The following is a 16,062-nucleotide window of genomic DNA, read 5'->3' on the forward strand; positions in this document are numbered from 1 at the left end:
GAACGCGGCCGGGGCCATCAGCGCGGCCACCTACAGCACGGTGCCCAAGATCGCCTTCTACGCCGGCCTCAAGCGGCAGCACGAAGGCTACGAGGTGCTCAAGTTCGACGACGTCGTCACCAACCTCGGAAACCACTACGATCCCACCACCGGCAAGTTCACCTGCTCCATCCCGGGCATCTACTTCTTCACCTACCACGTCCTGATGCGCGGAGGGGACGGCACCAGCATGTGGGCTGATCTCTGCAAGAACAACCAGGTGAGTGCGGGCGGGCGGGCGGAGGGTGGGGCACTTTCAGGAGGAGGGCGCCCCGAGGCCCGGAGAAGGTGGTTTCTGAGTCCCGAGCGCGCGAGCGCAGGGGACCGGCCCTGGGGGACGCACAGCCGGGCGCTGAATCCCCGAACGGTTCGGGAGCTGAGGGGTCCCGGAGCCCAAAATGACCCCTGGCCTCCGAGTCCCCAGGAGCGCAGGGTCGCTTACAGACTTTCTCCGGAGCCTAGAGGACTCGAGGAGCCCGCCATGGGCGTGTCAGGGTGTACAACCCGGGGGAGACAGACAGGGGCTCCGGGGAGCAGGAGGGGACCCGAAGGACTGAGGTCCAGCGGGCCGCGCCCAGGACGGAGGCGAGACCGTGGGGTCCCGGACCCAGACGGCGAAACTCAGTCAGTTCCAGGACGCAAACTCTAGCTTAGTTGTCAGCCCCAGAGGAAGGGTAGAGGCGAGGCGTGCTAAGTGAAAGAAAAGTTGAGAGTCGCAGCTTTACGCGGTAAAACCACGCGCAGCCAAGCAAGGAACCCAGACTAATGACTGGGGTAGGAGGACGCACAGGGAGGTGCCCAGCAGGGAGACCAGTCCGGGCCCAGCCCCGCGGCCGTGGGACACCTGCGAGAGCGTTTCCCCACCGAGCCCTGTCGCCTGCACGCGGCAGCGGCCTTGGCCTTGACAGAAATCGCCCCCGGGTGAGTACCGGCCCCCAGGTGTTGCTGCGCTGAGCTGTTTGGCGCCGCTACAGGGACCACGGGTCTGCTGGATTGTGCTAGGGCCTCCTAACCGATTGCAGGAGAAATTCGCAGACCTTGCAAAACCGAGGCGTGTGGGATCTCTCAGAGGAGGGACGGAGCGTGTGCGACTGCCTCGAAGTGTCCCCGTCCTCCCGGACACGCTGTCAGCTGCGCGGGGCCCTGCTGTTTGCTGTGGCGGCCTGGTCTCTGGGCCTGGGTTTAAACTGCGCTTTTGGAGTGGCGTAGGGGTGGCCAGCGACCCCGCCGTCGCCCTCACGAGGCTCTCTGACCTGCAGCTACTTTGACTTTTACCAGGGCCTTTGGGCTTCAGATCACTGGGCCCCTGGAAATGCAGCTGTCACCCAGGTTTCCATTAAGCACCAGCAGAGCAGGATTTGTTCCAAAGTCCTAATTCAGTGTTACACGCTCTAAAACATGAGAGACAAATGTCCTAAATGTATGCGTTTTTCTTACTTTCTCTTTCTCTCTTTTTTCAATCCTGTCCCTTCCCTTTCCTACAAATAATTTAAGGGACCCTCAGGACTCATAAAACAAAAAGAGAGAAAATGGCCACCAGGAGGCACTGACAGGGTTGTTTATTGTATTTATTATGCATGAAAATAATATTAAGGTAAATAAAAATTATTCACAGAGCAGTGGGAGAGTTATAGGTGAATGCCTGTAAAGGGCCTGTTCCAAAATAGAATCACTGTGTCACCTAACAACGTGGTTTATGAATAGACCCCCCGCGGGCAGCAAGGAGACACCCCTTTATTTACAAATTGGCCCTCTTCTGACTCAAAGCTTAGGTCTGGAAAATACTGCCAGGAGGAAGAGATTTCTTACAGAGCTATCAGCTAAAATGGAATAAGATTCCGGTTTTGTACAAATGCATTAATGTGGTCACATTAAAAAAAATCTGCACTTCAATGAAAAACCAGGGAATAATTCATTTAAATTAGTTTAAATTGTCGATGTCTAGACTGTAAAAGCTGTGTATACTGCACTGATTCTTTAAAAAAAAATCTCTTCAGGCCTTCTATGAGCATTTTATTTTTAAAAATTATTTCATTGCTTGGGGTATAAATGGCTCTGCCATACATCGTCTGTGAGAAGCAAGGAAAAAATATAAGGTTAAATAGCTGACCCCAGGATGTATAATGCTTTCCACTGGCAATGCTGAGCTACTCCTTCTGAAAAAGGTGTGCAACAGGTTATTCAGAAAAATAAATATAGTGTCAAGCAATACTTTTTTTGTTTGTTTGTTTACCTTAGTGTGGACTACTTTAGAACATGGTTCTTGCAGTATTACTGTTAAGGAACTTCATCTTTAGAATAGAACTATCCCGTGAAATCTGATCTGGAGTCAGTTATGAATGGAAAATCTTGTAAAATCTCTCTTTTTAAAAATTGTAAGTAAATATTTTATCCTTCATTTTGAGTTACACTCCTGTCTGATCTCTTCTTCGAATGGCAGTTTCCCCCTCTGGATTGACCCCATTTGTTTTTAGAAACCAGAAAGTCAGAGATCCATATTAGTGTAATCGTCTATGGATTAAGTGGATTTTGAGAAACATAAAAATTAAAAAAAGAAAAAAGGCAGTTCATTGTGGAAGGGAGAAATGCCTGTGGACCGTAACCACAGGCAAGCCATTTTATTTATGCTTTGTATTGAATGTAAGGCCACAGATGGAACCATCAAAGGCCAGTAAATTAACCCAATGTGCCACTTAACCTTTTGTTTATGATTCCATAGAAGCATGATGAAAATGAAATTAGGAGAACATCAGTAGCAATTAATTAAATTACCAAATGTTACCATAAATATTGTGTCTAATGACAAACCCTCAGTAAGAAGATAATGCTGAAACTATGCAACCTATTACATTCTCACAAGCAAATCACTAAAAGGACCACAGTTCTCATGTTCCTCATGAAGCCATCAACCTAAATTTAATCTCTCCATTTCTGGAAAGCCCATTCCAGTGCACATTAAAGGTAAAAACTGGACTTGAACAGCCTTACATAGACACAGGGAAAATTTTTAATATTTCTATACTTAATGGCTGAAAACCTGAAAAAGGTATTATCTAATATAATTACTATGTTGTTATAGTTAGTCACTATAATAAAATTAAATTGGTTTAGGATTACAGCTATGAAATAATTAAAGACTAATTTTTACTTTTAGCAATTTATTAGTTATGGCACCAGTGGACATAAACTATATTGGATAGAATGAATAATTTGTAGTCTGATATTCATTTAGACTAATAACATGTCAAATGGATGCTTTTTAGGAGCAATGAAACAAAAGACAAAGCAGAATCTACAAGGTTACCATAATAAGAAAAGACATTAAAGTAAATTTAGGTAGAAATAAGTATGTTGGATTGAGAAAAAGATGCATTATATTCTCTGACCAACTACTGAAATCAGGGTACATTTAGGAAAGGGAAAATAGCCTCCAGAGGGAAAGCATTACCTTCCTCAATAGTTTGATGGCTTAAAGGAAGAATTGCTAAAGTCACTGAGCTAGATACCGGAGCTTGAAATTTCAGTCCCATTTTACCTTTAGAGTGTGATCAGGTGAACAGGCATACTTGAACCATGCAGCCTGAAGCATGGCGATTAGCACTGGGACCGTCTTATGGTACAGGGTAGGTTAGAATCTTAGAGAATTACTTTCATTACAAAGCAATCACAGTGGCTCTATCCAACAAAGAAAATGTAAAGCATCAGGGTAACCTTCCAGCCTAATGCATTTGCAGGCTTTTGTGGTTACACCTACTGAATCAGAAATGGTGACATTTACTTGGTTTTGTAGTTAGATCCTATAGAAGAAAAACTGCATTCTATTTTTTTAAAAGATGACTATCAGTAAATCAAGAGATTTTTTAGTGTGTCCCGGTTCCCAAATGCCTTCATGTAGAAAACATTGATAAAAGGACAGTCCCCATGGAACATTTACTAAATACTCAAAGCCCTGAATAAAACATGTATCTGGTTATTAACAGTGGCTGAGAAGTATATTATGTTTGATAATTAATGAGTATATTACTGATATAGCTAATTGCAATTGTGTATTTTAATTTTTTCTCATCCATTAAAAATCTACATGTTAAAAAAAAAAACAAGTCATATGGTTCCTTGTGTAAATTTCTTTCCCTGGGAATTAATGACCAGAAGAAATTAAAGCATTCAACTTCTATAAACTGTGGACTAATTCCTCATTCAGGTTATGAAGTTCAAATGGGTTATTATTTAATGGTCAAAACAGATCACCTCACTGTTGGTATATACGTTTGACTCAGTGCTGCAAAGCACAATTACATGGCATTTTGCTTTCATTATATTTATGCCAGTTAGCACAGTGTTAAGCAATTCTAAATCCTTTAAGTCCTTTTCTCCTTTTGCTATATGATACCCAGAAAGAAATTTTTAAAATATTGCTCAAATTACTTAAGTTCAGCAGTGTCAAAGAGCCTTCTCCTTTTTCTAACATTTCAGCATTAATGTGAGAACACGCCACATGAAAATTTAATTTGAAAACCTGTCATTTAAAATTTGAAAGAAATGCATGGGAATTCTTGACTTATGTCTCATTTCTCTCATGTTGCCAAGTGATAAAATCCAGCATCTTGTAGCCCAAGTCATGCATTATTACATAGTGCAGGTTCACAAAACCACTAAATCATGCTGTGTTATTTGGGGAAACAGCATTATAGTGAAATAGAAAGAAGCCACGAAGTAGAAGATGTGTCACTGAAATAAATCAAACACAAGTCTGCCTAGTGGAAGATTTTCCAGGGCAGAATCAAAATATGTCTAAATGAATATGAAGACTAATTTGAGAATGTGACAGAATGTCCATATCCCGTGGTATGATAGGCAAATTTGACTGTTTGCAAATGTTTATCAACTCACTAATGAAACCAGACTCAACATGTACAGATTATAAGCAACCTCCATCCTCAAAACAAACCACATGTTTAGAACCATCTATATACAATAGAGTATTCGGTGAGATCATTCAAGAATTCCAGAAATTTGTGACTTCAAATCAGAAACTTACTTCCTTCTATGACTTTTAGATATGTTGAAATTGTTGATTTCAGGGCATGTAATTAAGTGACAAAAAAGGTGCAAATGGCAACACTCTGAAAATGTGGATGATGTCACCAAATACTTAAATGAGTTAAGTTTCTGAAATAGCCTGGTAAAAGGGACTTTGCTTGTGTTACATTTCGACAAGCCCTAAATTAAAAGGACTTTCTTCCTTTATTTCTTCCTCAATAGTAACATAGTAGTGCTTCTTTGGGTCTTCACCTAGTGCAGATTCCAAATTTCTAATTGTGGTGAGCCACTTCAGAGAGACTCTAACTTCCGTACCCTGATTTGCTGAGAGTGTTGCTACTTGCCTTAAATCAAAATGCAAAACAGTGCTGTTATTTACATCTCAAAAAGTGAGCATAGGGATTCAAGGAATCAGAAAAAGTAGTGATGTAGGCAGAGATAAGATTGATTTGCTTGGTTTACAGTGGTAGCAAGGGTTGCTGAGATGTCCTCTACTAAAGCACTATTTTCTCTGTCTTTCCAATAACATAATTGAAACTGTGATAGATATTCTTATAAAGATCTGAGGCCAAGGTGGATGTCCCTGTCCTTATGCTACATTCCATGCTATGACAGCAAGACTACTTAGGATGATGTGTGATTAGTGGAAAAGCAAACTAGAAAATTCTCTTTCACTAACCCTAATTCTTGTCTGTGTCGCACAGGTGCGTGCCAGTGCAATTGCCCAAGATGCTGATCAGAATTACGACTATGCCAGTAACAGTGTGGTTCTTCACCTGGAACCGGGAGACGAAGTCTATATCAAATTAGATGGTGGGAAAGCCCATGGAGGAAACAACAACAAATATAGCACATTTTCTGGATTTATTATTTATGCTGACTGATAATGCAGAAACTAAGCTTATTATTCTGAGTCTGAACACTGGATTCGTATGGCTAACGTCAGTGAATGAAGGATCCCGGGGGATGCACCTCAGTTGTGTATATGTGGGGAAATCAAATGCTACCTGATTCACATCTGTATCACTCAGAAACATTATGTAAAAAAAAAATATTTAAAGCAACATAAGCAGATGTGTGATCCACTACCGCCAAAGCAAATACTCCTTATTGTTAGTGTCCATGTGAATGAAGTCCTATATAGATCACAAATTTTTATAGAGAAATCTAAGACACTGAATTATCTCTTCAATATATATGATACTTTGGTGTACTGTGATCTTGCTGCTTTTATCCATATGTCAGCTTTGGTTCTTGTGAGTTTACCTGCTTATTACGATACTTGGAGTCCATTCATAGTGTGGGGAAGAATGTTTTCACCCTGCAGGAGAAGGTCTAATTGAAGTAACACTGCTTGTCCCCAAAGAAATTGTTTGCCTTGTACTCTTGTTAACTTTAGAGCTAGACCTGGGAATGATTCAACTTCAAGCCTTAACCTGGAACTTTCTGGATTTGTGGGGATTCCCAAGCCTATGATCATTTTCACAGTTTCCTTTCCGTACAGATATTTTTCCTCCTCTCTCTTTTCTGGTGATAGTCATTAAAAATTAGAGGTTGAAATTGTGTCATAGGATTACTCTCCAAGTGTGAAAATGTGTAATTGTGTATGGTACTTAGAAAATTCCCCTTTGTGTCCATTTTGTCAATAGAACACATTTAGATTTACTTGGAAAGTCAGAGAAATTCATTCTTTGTTATTAAGTCAGACTGAGGCTTCTGCCTTCTTTGGAACAAAGGATTACTCATAACCCAGTGCACAAAGGTTTAATTTGAGCCCTGCATGCATCATCAAGGGGACACTAAGGAAGGCCTTCAAACAGTTACTACAAATCTGTGGCCTGTGGGTATCTCAAAATCAACCATTTCACACATAAGCAGTATGACGGCAAAGTGTATATATTTTATATGAATACCACCATACACATATTTATATACATATACACGTATATGTTAGATGGGATATTATATACCGATGGCTTCAGTCCATGACGTACAGTGGCTGTACAGCTTCAAAAATTTAATTTAAAAAATAAATGTGTATACACACATGCGCACACACACACAGAAACACGCGAAAATTATTGGACTTATTTTGGATCAAAATATATTTTAGGTGACAAAAATATATGGAGTAGCAAAATAATCGAAGTGACTTCTCTTTAAGAGTTATCCAGAAAATTACATCTTAGTAGGTCAAAGTGCCCTACACTTCACGTGTGAGCTAAGCCTATGGTTACTTCATTACCATGAGACAATCAGTACTTGCACTGCGTTCTTAGGAACTACAGCAACAAAGTCAGTCTCCGCGATGTTTATGAATGACACACATCTGAGCTGTCAATGTTTCTTTTTTCTCAGGTGGACGGAAGCTGACAGTATATTTTGGACGTTATGCAAACCCTTCCTCTCTAGTTAAAATCCACTGCCAAACGCCATCTCTTTCATCTAAGAAAAAGATTAAAATGCATGTTGATACATCCTATCACACAATTTCCATTATTACAATGAAAAAAAAATCTGTTCCTTTCAGTCGCCTCTGAAGACACTTTTGACAAGTAGAATTCAAAAGCAAAGATTTAAAAATCTGCTTGTTTTACTGGTGAAGGACATTTGCATTTTTTTTTTTTCACTTAAAGGAATTGGTTTGTTCTCATGGCTCATTCCTCGTTGGTACTTTCTGTTCTAATACACAGAAAGCTTGATCATCTTTGATCAGCTAAAAGTCTTTCATTTAGACAACTTCAACTTTCCAAGAGTTATGCATGGTGTTCTCATCTGAAGGTGGGGTTTGCTGTGTTTAAATGCCTTGGTCTGAGTAACTGTCATGATTTCTATGATAAAAAACACTTGGCCCATTCATTAAGAAAAATGACTAATTCTCTTTGGCCTTTCTGATATGTAAGATAACTCATAAATGAAGTGTAATAGTTGCTTTCCCTTTAACAATATATATTTATCAAGGAGGAATGTGCAGCAACAGATTAGAGATTTGTGTTAGGTACAAATAACAGTGAGGATTCGGTCAAAATATTACTTTACGAACAGCAGCGCAGATCCATTAAGAGTGTTAACTAAAATTTTTAAAAAGGCTCTATTTACACAAAATATCAGGCCTGGACACCTTTTAAAGAGAAGGCTTTAGAATCACACTGTCATTTCCAATGGATTTCACCTTTTTCAGATAAATAAGCATTATTTTCCTCTGTTTAGGCCCGAGGAAAAATGGTAAAGGAAATAAAGGGAATATATATAAAGGCAAACATTTCTTTTTTTGCATTATATCTTATGAATTAATTAAATTGTGGCCTTTGTTATTATAAATGTAATGATTCATTAAACTATATTATGTAATATATTTTGACTTTTATGATTGAATTTTTATAATTCATCACTGTTACATGTTCTTTTGTAAACTTTGCAAAACACAACAAAATTTACAGCCAAAAAATTGCACACCAGAAAGCCAAAGGCATCAAAACTGACTTATTATGTTTAGGTGGATAGGATATAATTAACTTTCCAAAATATTTTTATTGTTGTGAGTTGGTAATTATATTACAGTATCGGTTGAAAAAAACAACTCTCAAATTTTAACTTCCTTGCAGCAAAAGCTATTTGAAAGTGCCATATTATTCATTAAGCATTAATTAAAGAACAGCAGGATAATTAGTAGGATCATCAATATTACAAGAAACATTAGAACGCTCCAGAAGGGGGCAATTTAATCAGAGACACTTTAAATTTTCTCAAGTTGTGCATCTGAAAAATCCCCAAAAACTCCTTTTAGGAGATACAGACTTTAAGTCAGTGTTTGGAAATACAGATTTTTCTGTATTCATTTTGTTAGGGCAAAACAATGGAGCTCACTTAGGCTCAGCGACGCCCCACAGGGGCAAATACCCTGTTGCAGAGAAGGCAAACTCTGTGTGAGAATGAAATAGTCAGTGTGGCCTATGTAGATCTGATTAATATCACACCTGGGCTTGAAATCACTGATGGTTTTCCAAGTTTCATGCTCCAAGTGTCGAATCATAAGCAGCCATCCTATTTGAAAGTGAGCCATCGCTTAGGGTTTTCTATCAGTATCTTATCAAGCGCGGCCTCTGTTAGACCTCTCAGTAACATCTTAGGCACAATATTGGTGAGGATATGAGAGTAGCCGTGACCTCCGTATTTCATCAGACGATGCTTCGTGTGTATGTCATGGGCCATCAGAATTCGATCTCCATAGCCTTCCTCCACCAGGAAATGCACCCTGTGAAAATATTAACTCATTAGATGCCATCTGTCTCACAGGTTAGATTTTCTGGGTGCTCTAAACTTCTTGCTTATAAACCTATCATGTTTGCCATAAGGACACTGCCTCCTACTGTGGCCTGTGTCCCTGGACACCCTTAATAAATACTACGTGGTGATGATAAAGATAATGCCGCCTCCAAGGAGGCACAGGATCCTTACTCTACACACACAGAAATTTCCAGCCTGTGTTATTGATGACAATGCCGGTAATGCTGTATTAAAGACCACTTCTAATAGGATCCGCCAGCTCCAATGAATGACCACTTTAGCATTTCACTAAATAATTTGGTTCTGGCTTGGTATTCAGCTCTCCTCTCTCAAATGCCTATTTTAGTAGGCCCAGTTTCTCTCCCTTTTCATCTAGCAAATAAAATCAGTGGGTATTTGTGATTAAAATATGGAAACAACAGGGATCTTCATACGAATAAAACCCTCAGAGTAAAATCAGTTGGTTTGCAAGAGAGGGCACACGATAGGAGCTACAGTCAGTGAAGTCAGCTTGCCAAAAGCACCTACATATTTTGAGCATTTATCTCATTGAAATCTATGGGAATTCTGACTTAGTAGTAGCCTCTGAGCATTGGATTAAAATGAGCAAAAAAACAAACAACAACAAAAACCCCAAACTCTACTCTGTTTTCCTTTCCTGTCAAGGAGATTGTTAAAACAATAAGCGGTTCCTTTAAATCTATAGTCAGTTGACTACAGAGCAGCTTCCTGACAATGGTCTAAAAATGTAGCCCTCTTTGCTTGGTTAAATGCAGTCATCTGTTGTGTGAGTCACCTCCTGACAGCCTCCTTCTGTCTGTGGCTGCACTCCGGGCAGCGTCTGTCCTGACTTGCGAGGATCTCTGATGGCAGAGGGGCAGCTCACTGACACGGCACATTCCCGGGACTCTGCTACAGCCTCAGAAGTCCCCCATGGATGGAAGGCAACGGACAGTGCTTTCCTGCAGGGCCCGAGGATTTGAAAGGCATCCTTTTGGTTTCCATAGACAGCATTTCTTGGGATTCTGGAGCATGAGTTCCATTTAACAACTACTATGCTAATAAGATGTGTACACAACACACACACAACACACACACACACACACACACACACACACACACACACACACACACACAACTCAAGCACAAAGCCCTGGCCTCTGAGAACATACATTATGAAATAGATTACAAGATTAGACCTTACATGTGCAGCTCAAAGGAATATAAGAGTCAGCTTGGGCGCTTTGCCTAGAAAGCAGGGCTCCTGCCACGTGACCCCATGTCTGTCCTATGAGCGGGTTGAATTCCGTGTCTTCCTAATATTTTCTAGGCATTTCCCAACGTTCTAAAAGTCTTTTCCTTGTCTGAAAATTATGGTATCTCGTTACCATAAAGGGATACGTATGCATAAACAAATTCCTGTAAGATGCCTTTCATTACATCTTGAGAGACAATGTTATCCAGAGGGAGAGCGGTAAAGAAGGGGTGTGGTTGCCGGGGGTGGAGCTCAGTGGTGCTGCCGCCTGCAAATGCTAGGACCCGAGTTTGATCCCCGGTACCAAAAAAAAAAGAAGACGACTCATGGCGAATGAGATACTCTTATTTAAAAATGAAACTTTTAGAAGTCTTTAAAGTCAAGGATTGGGAGACTGTTTTACGAGCAAGATAATGTTCTAGCTCTAGAAACACGGTTCCATCCCGACTACCAAGGAAATCTGCCTGGTTACCCATAACTAAGAGATTATTTCGCATGTTCCTACCACGATAAGGAAGAGCAGGAGTCGTGGAGAGGCTGCCAGAAGGGAGGAACCGCTACAGATGAGAAGACAAAAAAAAAATTACAGTAATTATAGCCATACAAATGAGTTAGTGTTTTGCAAACAAATATTAGAGAGAGACTACAAAGTGTGAAAAGGCAGAGATATAATAAGATTTGAGAAATGGAGCATAAGATTGAAAACAGGTGTTAGACACAGAATTTCTGGGGCCAAAAACCAGAGGTAGGCAGAAGCGTGCTTCTGTGTTCTGAAATCTCCGAGATTTCAGACTACTGTGGCCCAAAAAGGGCTGCAGATGAATGGTAAAAACCAAGTCCTTGTGACATGGGGGACAGGGAGATAGTGAATCACACACAGTCACCAGGGCCATTCAGTGATTAACATGAACTGGCCAGGGGTGGTGGCGCACGCCTGTAATCCTAGCACTTGGAAGACTGAGGCAGGACAACTGAGAGTTCAAGGCCAGCCTGGGCTACATAGCAAGTTCAAGACCAGCTTGGAACATTGAAAAAAAAAAAAAAAAAAAAAAAAAAAAAGCAAATAAACAAACACAAGGCAACGTGAGCTGTGTTTGGGAAAAGTGACTCAATGCAGTTTTAACTTAAGGAAGATTGAGCCCGCATACATATGCATGCATGCACCTATGCACAGAATAGCACAAATATATACCATGTATGTACATTTCCACATATATGAAAGTTTAAAGTATTTTCATACTTTCAGAATGTTGACATGTAACACAATCAAAGCAAACCAAAATTAAATTCTTTTTTCCCCCTAAACTAATAGCTAAAAGGATCTAATCAGGAATGCACAGGAAGCCTTTGATTCTTTTTTTATATCTCCACAAGTTTCCCTTAAAAATCTCCTCTTGGGGATGGGGACTTAGCTCAGTGGTGTTGCCAGCTGCGTCACAAGCACAAGGTCCTGAGTTTGATCCCCAGTGCTAAAAAAAAAAAAATCTCTCTCTTATTCCAGCAGGTCTGGAAATCTCATGGAAGGATTATTGGAGCAAAAGACACACCTCACTGCCAAAGAGTGGCTTAGGAAAAGCAACCAGATCTTGAGGGCAAACTTTCCATGTCCAAGGTGAACTGTAAAATATGTTGAGGGCCTTCTCATGAAATCGTGTATGTGATATCATGAGAGACGAGAAAGGCCTAGCACGCAACCACGTCTTCCATACCAGCTGTCTTTGAGTAAAGAATATTTGCCCCTTGAATAGGGCACAGATGAGTAGGGCCCCAGGCAATCCTGTTGGCCTACATTCATAGTGCTTCTGAGCAAACAAATTAAAAGCATAAAACAAAACAAAACAAAAACTACTAAATCTATTTGCCAAAGAACCGGTGTAAGTGTTAAGAAAAAAAGGACCTAGCTTCATCGGTTAAGTCACAATAGTTTTCCCGCATAGAGTGGCTGCCACTTTCCACAACGAGTCTAACATTTACCCACGAGCTTTCTCCCATGACATTAAATTTCAGGCACATTTTACTGTCACTGAGGTCAGCGAGGAGGGCATTCTGACTGGCTCAGGATCTTTCTCTCTTCCCCAGTGTGTGTGTATGTTTAATCATCCATAATCAAGCCTCATGGTTCCTGGACATTATTTCTCAAGTATAGTTTTATTTACATCCATTCTAATTGGCTTTCTACCCTTATAACCACATTCTGGACCTTGATATCATGGAGAAGTGCTTTTTCTCTGAAGCCACAATCTCCATTTTCCAACTCAGATCACACGGCCTCTCTATATTTTTTCCACTCGCTCATGTATCTATTCCCCCACCTCAGGAAAGCCTCTCATTTGACCTGCTCTGTCATTCTATTTATCTGCCTATTTCTCTATCTTCTTTCCTCCAACTTGGACTCTGGGCCTTCACTTCTGGGCCTCATATGTTCACTTGGTGTCACCCACGTTTTCCCAATAGAATCTCAACCCTACATCTCTCTGACTGTTCACATTTTTTGCTTCTACTCACAAAGCTCTCAACCTACTACCAACACTCAGACCATTAAACACCACCACCAACAACAACAACAACAACAAAACAACCACCAAATATTTACATTGCTAGCAACACAGAGTCACACAGTTGTGATTTCCAGCCTCAGTGGGGTCTCACACCCATGGCTTTGTCGGGGTCTGCCTCACTCACCTGACAGCCCTTCCTAGACTTCCTTCCCCTTTACCAGGTTCTGCCCCGTATCCATTCCTTCTTTCTTAGGAAGTGACTGTGTCTACCTCACAGGGATGCTAGAGAACACAGGACCACTGGTCTGTTTCCTGTCCCTCTGGTCAATATATTTATCTGCCTTCACATCATTGCTTTCTTTGCGCTCTTATTTCTGTAGAGAAAGCATCCTTTCAACCAATTTTTGGTTTGTTCCCCAGATTCCATCTATTTGTCCCCTCAGGAGCTTATCTCTGTATTTCTTATCTCTCCAGGCTTTGTGAAGTCAACGTCTACCGAACAATTCTACTGCACCATTCAGATTTTTTAAAAAACAACTTTGCATAAACATCATTTCGTATAAATTCTATCACAGCCCTATGGAATGGCACTCCCTCCCTGGATCTACTTCTATCTCTGTTCTTTTGCTCATAGCGACATAAATCTCTCAACTTTTTTTTTTTTTGGTACTGGGGATCGAACTCGGGACCTTGTGTTTGTGAGACAGGCGGCAGAACCACCGAGCTAATCCCCAGCCACGCTCGACTCTTAATAAAAGTTTCCCTTGTTCCTATATTTCCTGGTTTCAGCCTCACCTACCTGCTTCCCTTCGCTAGCACACTTTTTGAAAGAATAACCACTACACTGCTCCTCACCTGTGACTCATTCCTTACGCCACTGTTACTGAGATGCACACTTCCGGCGGAAGGAGAACCTCCTAACTGTGAAATCCAACGGTGGCTTTCCGTCCTGATCTCACTTGACATCCCAAGCCCTTCTGTCAAAGCATATCTCTCCACGACTTCCACAAGAATGTATTTCCATGATTTAATCAGTTTGAGAACTTCTTCTCCCATCCTGGGATGGTTCTTGATGCATTCCAGGGTTTGCTTTTATCCTTCTCTCTGAGTAATCCCCTCCATCTCCACGGTTTGAGCTACCACCAGTGATGTCTAAACTTACTTTTCAGCCCGAATTTCTGCTCTGAGTTTCATAACCTTACCTTAGGGCCCACTGGATAACAACACTTAGACACTCTTGAAGTTTCTCTGGTCAATCCTAAATCTGTTTCTCCTCCTGTATTCCCTAGCTTGGTTTATTCACTCTTCACACTACCATGCAAGCAAGATCCATCCTAATAGACATTCTTGGCTTCTGAATTTTTTCTACTTGGTTACAAAGAATGAATCTTAACAGTTGTTTGCTTGATCGCACATTAGATGATTCGGGGAGATTACATTTTGTAGGATTTTGGGTGCTCCGGCACTGCACCATTAGCACTTAATTACAATCACCCCTTCATGAACATTTAAACGAAGCATTTCATGTATTAACCACAGGAAGGTATGACTTTAGGGTAGTTAACCCGGGAAAGAAACAGCTTCTTTCATTAGGTGTAAAGAAGGGAAGTGTTTTTTGTTCTTTTCCTGTCATGGCAGGGGTTGAGCATTATCTGTGTTTCTTGTCAGCTGCCCATCTGCACTGAACTTCTACAGCTCTGCTAAGCTTTAGCCTACTTAGGAGGACTCCTTTTCTCCTTGAAATAATGTATAGAGATTTTCTCCCTGAAACAGCTCAGGTATACTTTTCTCTACAATTCTGTGGTTCAGCCTGCTTACTGTTTTCTGAATCTTTGCTAAGACTCACCCAGGTACAACAATCAAAAAGGGATGGTAAGAGGGAGTGCTACGAGAGATGTAACCATGTTTACCTTCTGATTCTTTTGTTATCATCAGGCATATCAATATTCAGGTTGAACTGGTAATTCAGAAAGTTATTACCAAAGAGATCATATTCCAAGTAACAGCCAAGCTGAGCAAACTCCAGTAGTTCCTTCTTATCAAGTATAGACCTAGAGACAATAAGACAGGCGTTTGCTTATTATGAAGTAGCTATTTCCCACATATACAGATGAGAAGTTTTAAGGATGTTACGTATGAGAATATAGTTTAAATCAAATAAAAGAACTTCTGAGTTAGTTCTTAGGATGTGACTATAAAACAGTGAGTCATATTTATTAGAAACAAGAAAACATATCCACCCAAAAGGGAGCCTTTCCTTCTAAAGTACTTGGGACTATAGATTCATTTTAATTATGCTGACATTACTCAAAAACAGCTTCGTGACTCTTCTTCAGAACTGTCTTTAGGATAAGTCCCTCCTTCTTCTGAAAAATCCCTAATGGGTTAAATTTGCACCCTCTAAGTACTACTTTGAACTATCAAAATAAATTTGGCATCAGATCTGTAAATTAGGCAACAGCGATGTGGGTGAACAGGAAGCTTTTACTGTAATTTAGCAGTATGATTTTCTTATCAAGATTATAAAATGGTTCTAAAATCAATTCCAAAGTCATGCAGGAATACCACTCTGACTTTTTTTTTAAAAAAAGGGATAATACATACTCATACAAATATATATGTCTGGGTGTGTTTATTTTGAAATAAATTTTATCATTTTATGGTAAATTCCATGAGTGTCTTTTCACTTCAATAGGTATCACATTAGGAATATCATTATTTTAGGATGTAACTGTGTGAAAAAATGGAGAAAGAGGGAGATGTAAGGTAAATACAGGTTACAGGTAGGGAAACAGTGCAGAGCAAAAGTAGGTGAAAATTTATCAAGAAATTTTGATCATAACAACTAAAAAAGGATGCATTAACCCCAAACTATCACCGCAGATATTCAATCACAAAGACAAATAAGCAAGAATAAATACATCCTACCAACATGGCAAAAAA

General features: G+C 40.4%; 2 protein-coding genes across 7 annotated transcripts in view; one reads left to right on the forward strand and one right to left on the reverse strand.

Annotated features, from left to right (window-relative positions):
- Position 1: 1 nt before the first annotated feature.
- Positions 2–7,942, forward strand: C1ql3 (complement C1q like 3; the record flags this gene model as incomplete). Its single annotated transcript, XM_010607120.1, has 2 exons — positions 2–259; positions 5,784–7,942. Coding segments are annotated over 2 exons (438 nt in total), but the record flags the coding sequence as incomplete, so codon positions are not given.
- Pter (phosphotriesterase related) overlaps positions 7,427–16,062 on the reverse strand; it is a 54,455-nt gene continuing 45,819 nt past the window's right edge. For 5 of the 6 annotated variants that reach the window (XM_010607095.3, XM_010607099.1, XM_010607097.3 and 2 more), the window contains 2 exons: positions 15,030–15,170; positions 7,427–9,334 (listed from right to left, as the gene is read on the reverse strand). In XM_010607095.3, coding sequence (XP_010605397.1) covers positions 9,124–9,334; positions 15,030–15,170 — 352 coding nt within the window. In that variant the 3' untranslated portion in view covers positions 7,427–9,123. The remainder of the gene's footprint in view (positions 9,335–15,029; positions 15,171–16,062) is intronic. The other variant, XM_010607100.3, reaches the window with a different exon arrangement.

Source organism: Fukomys damarensis, unplaced genomic scaffold, assembly GCF_012274545.1.
Source record: "Fukomys damarensis isolate Sample0158 unplaced genomic scaffold, DMR_v1.0_HiC HiC_scaffold_37, whole genome shotgun sequence".
Classification (NCBI taxonomy): domain Eukaryota; kingdom Metazoa; phylum Chordata; class Mammalia; order Rodentia; family Bathyergidae; genus Fukomys; species Fukomys damarensis.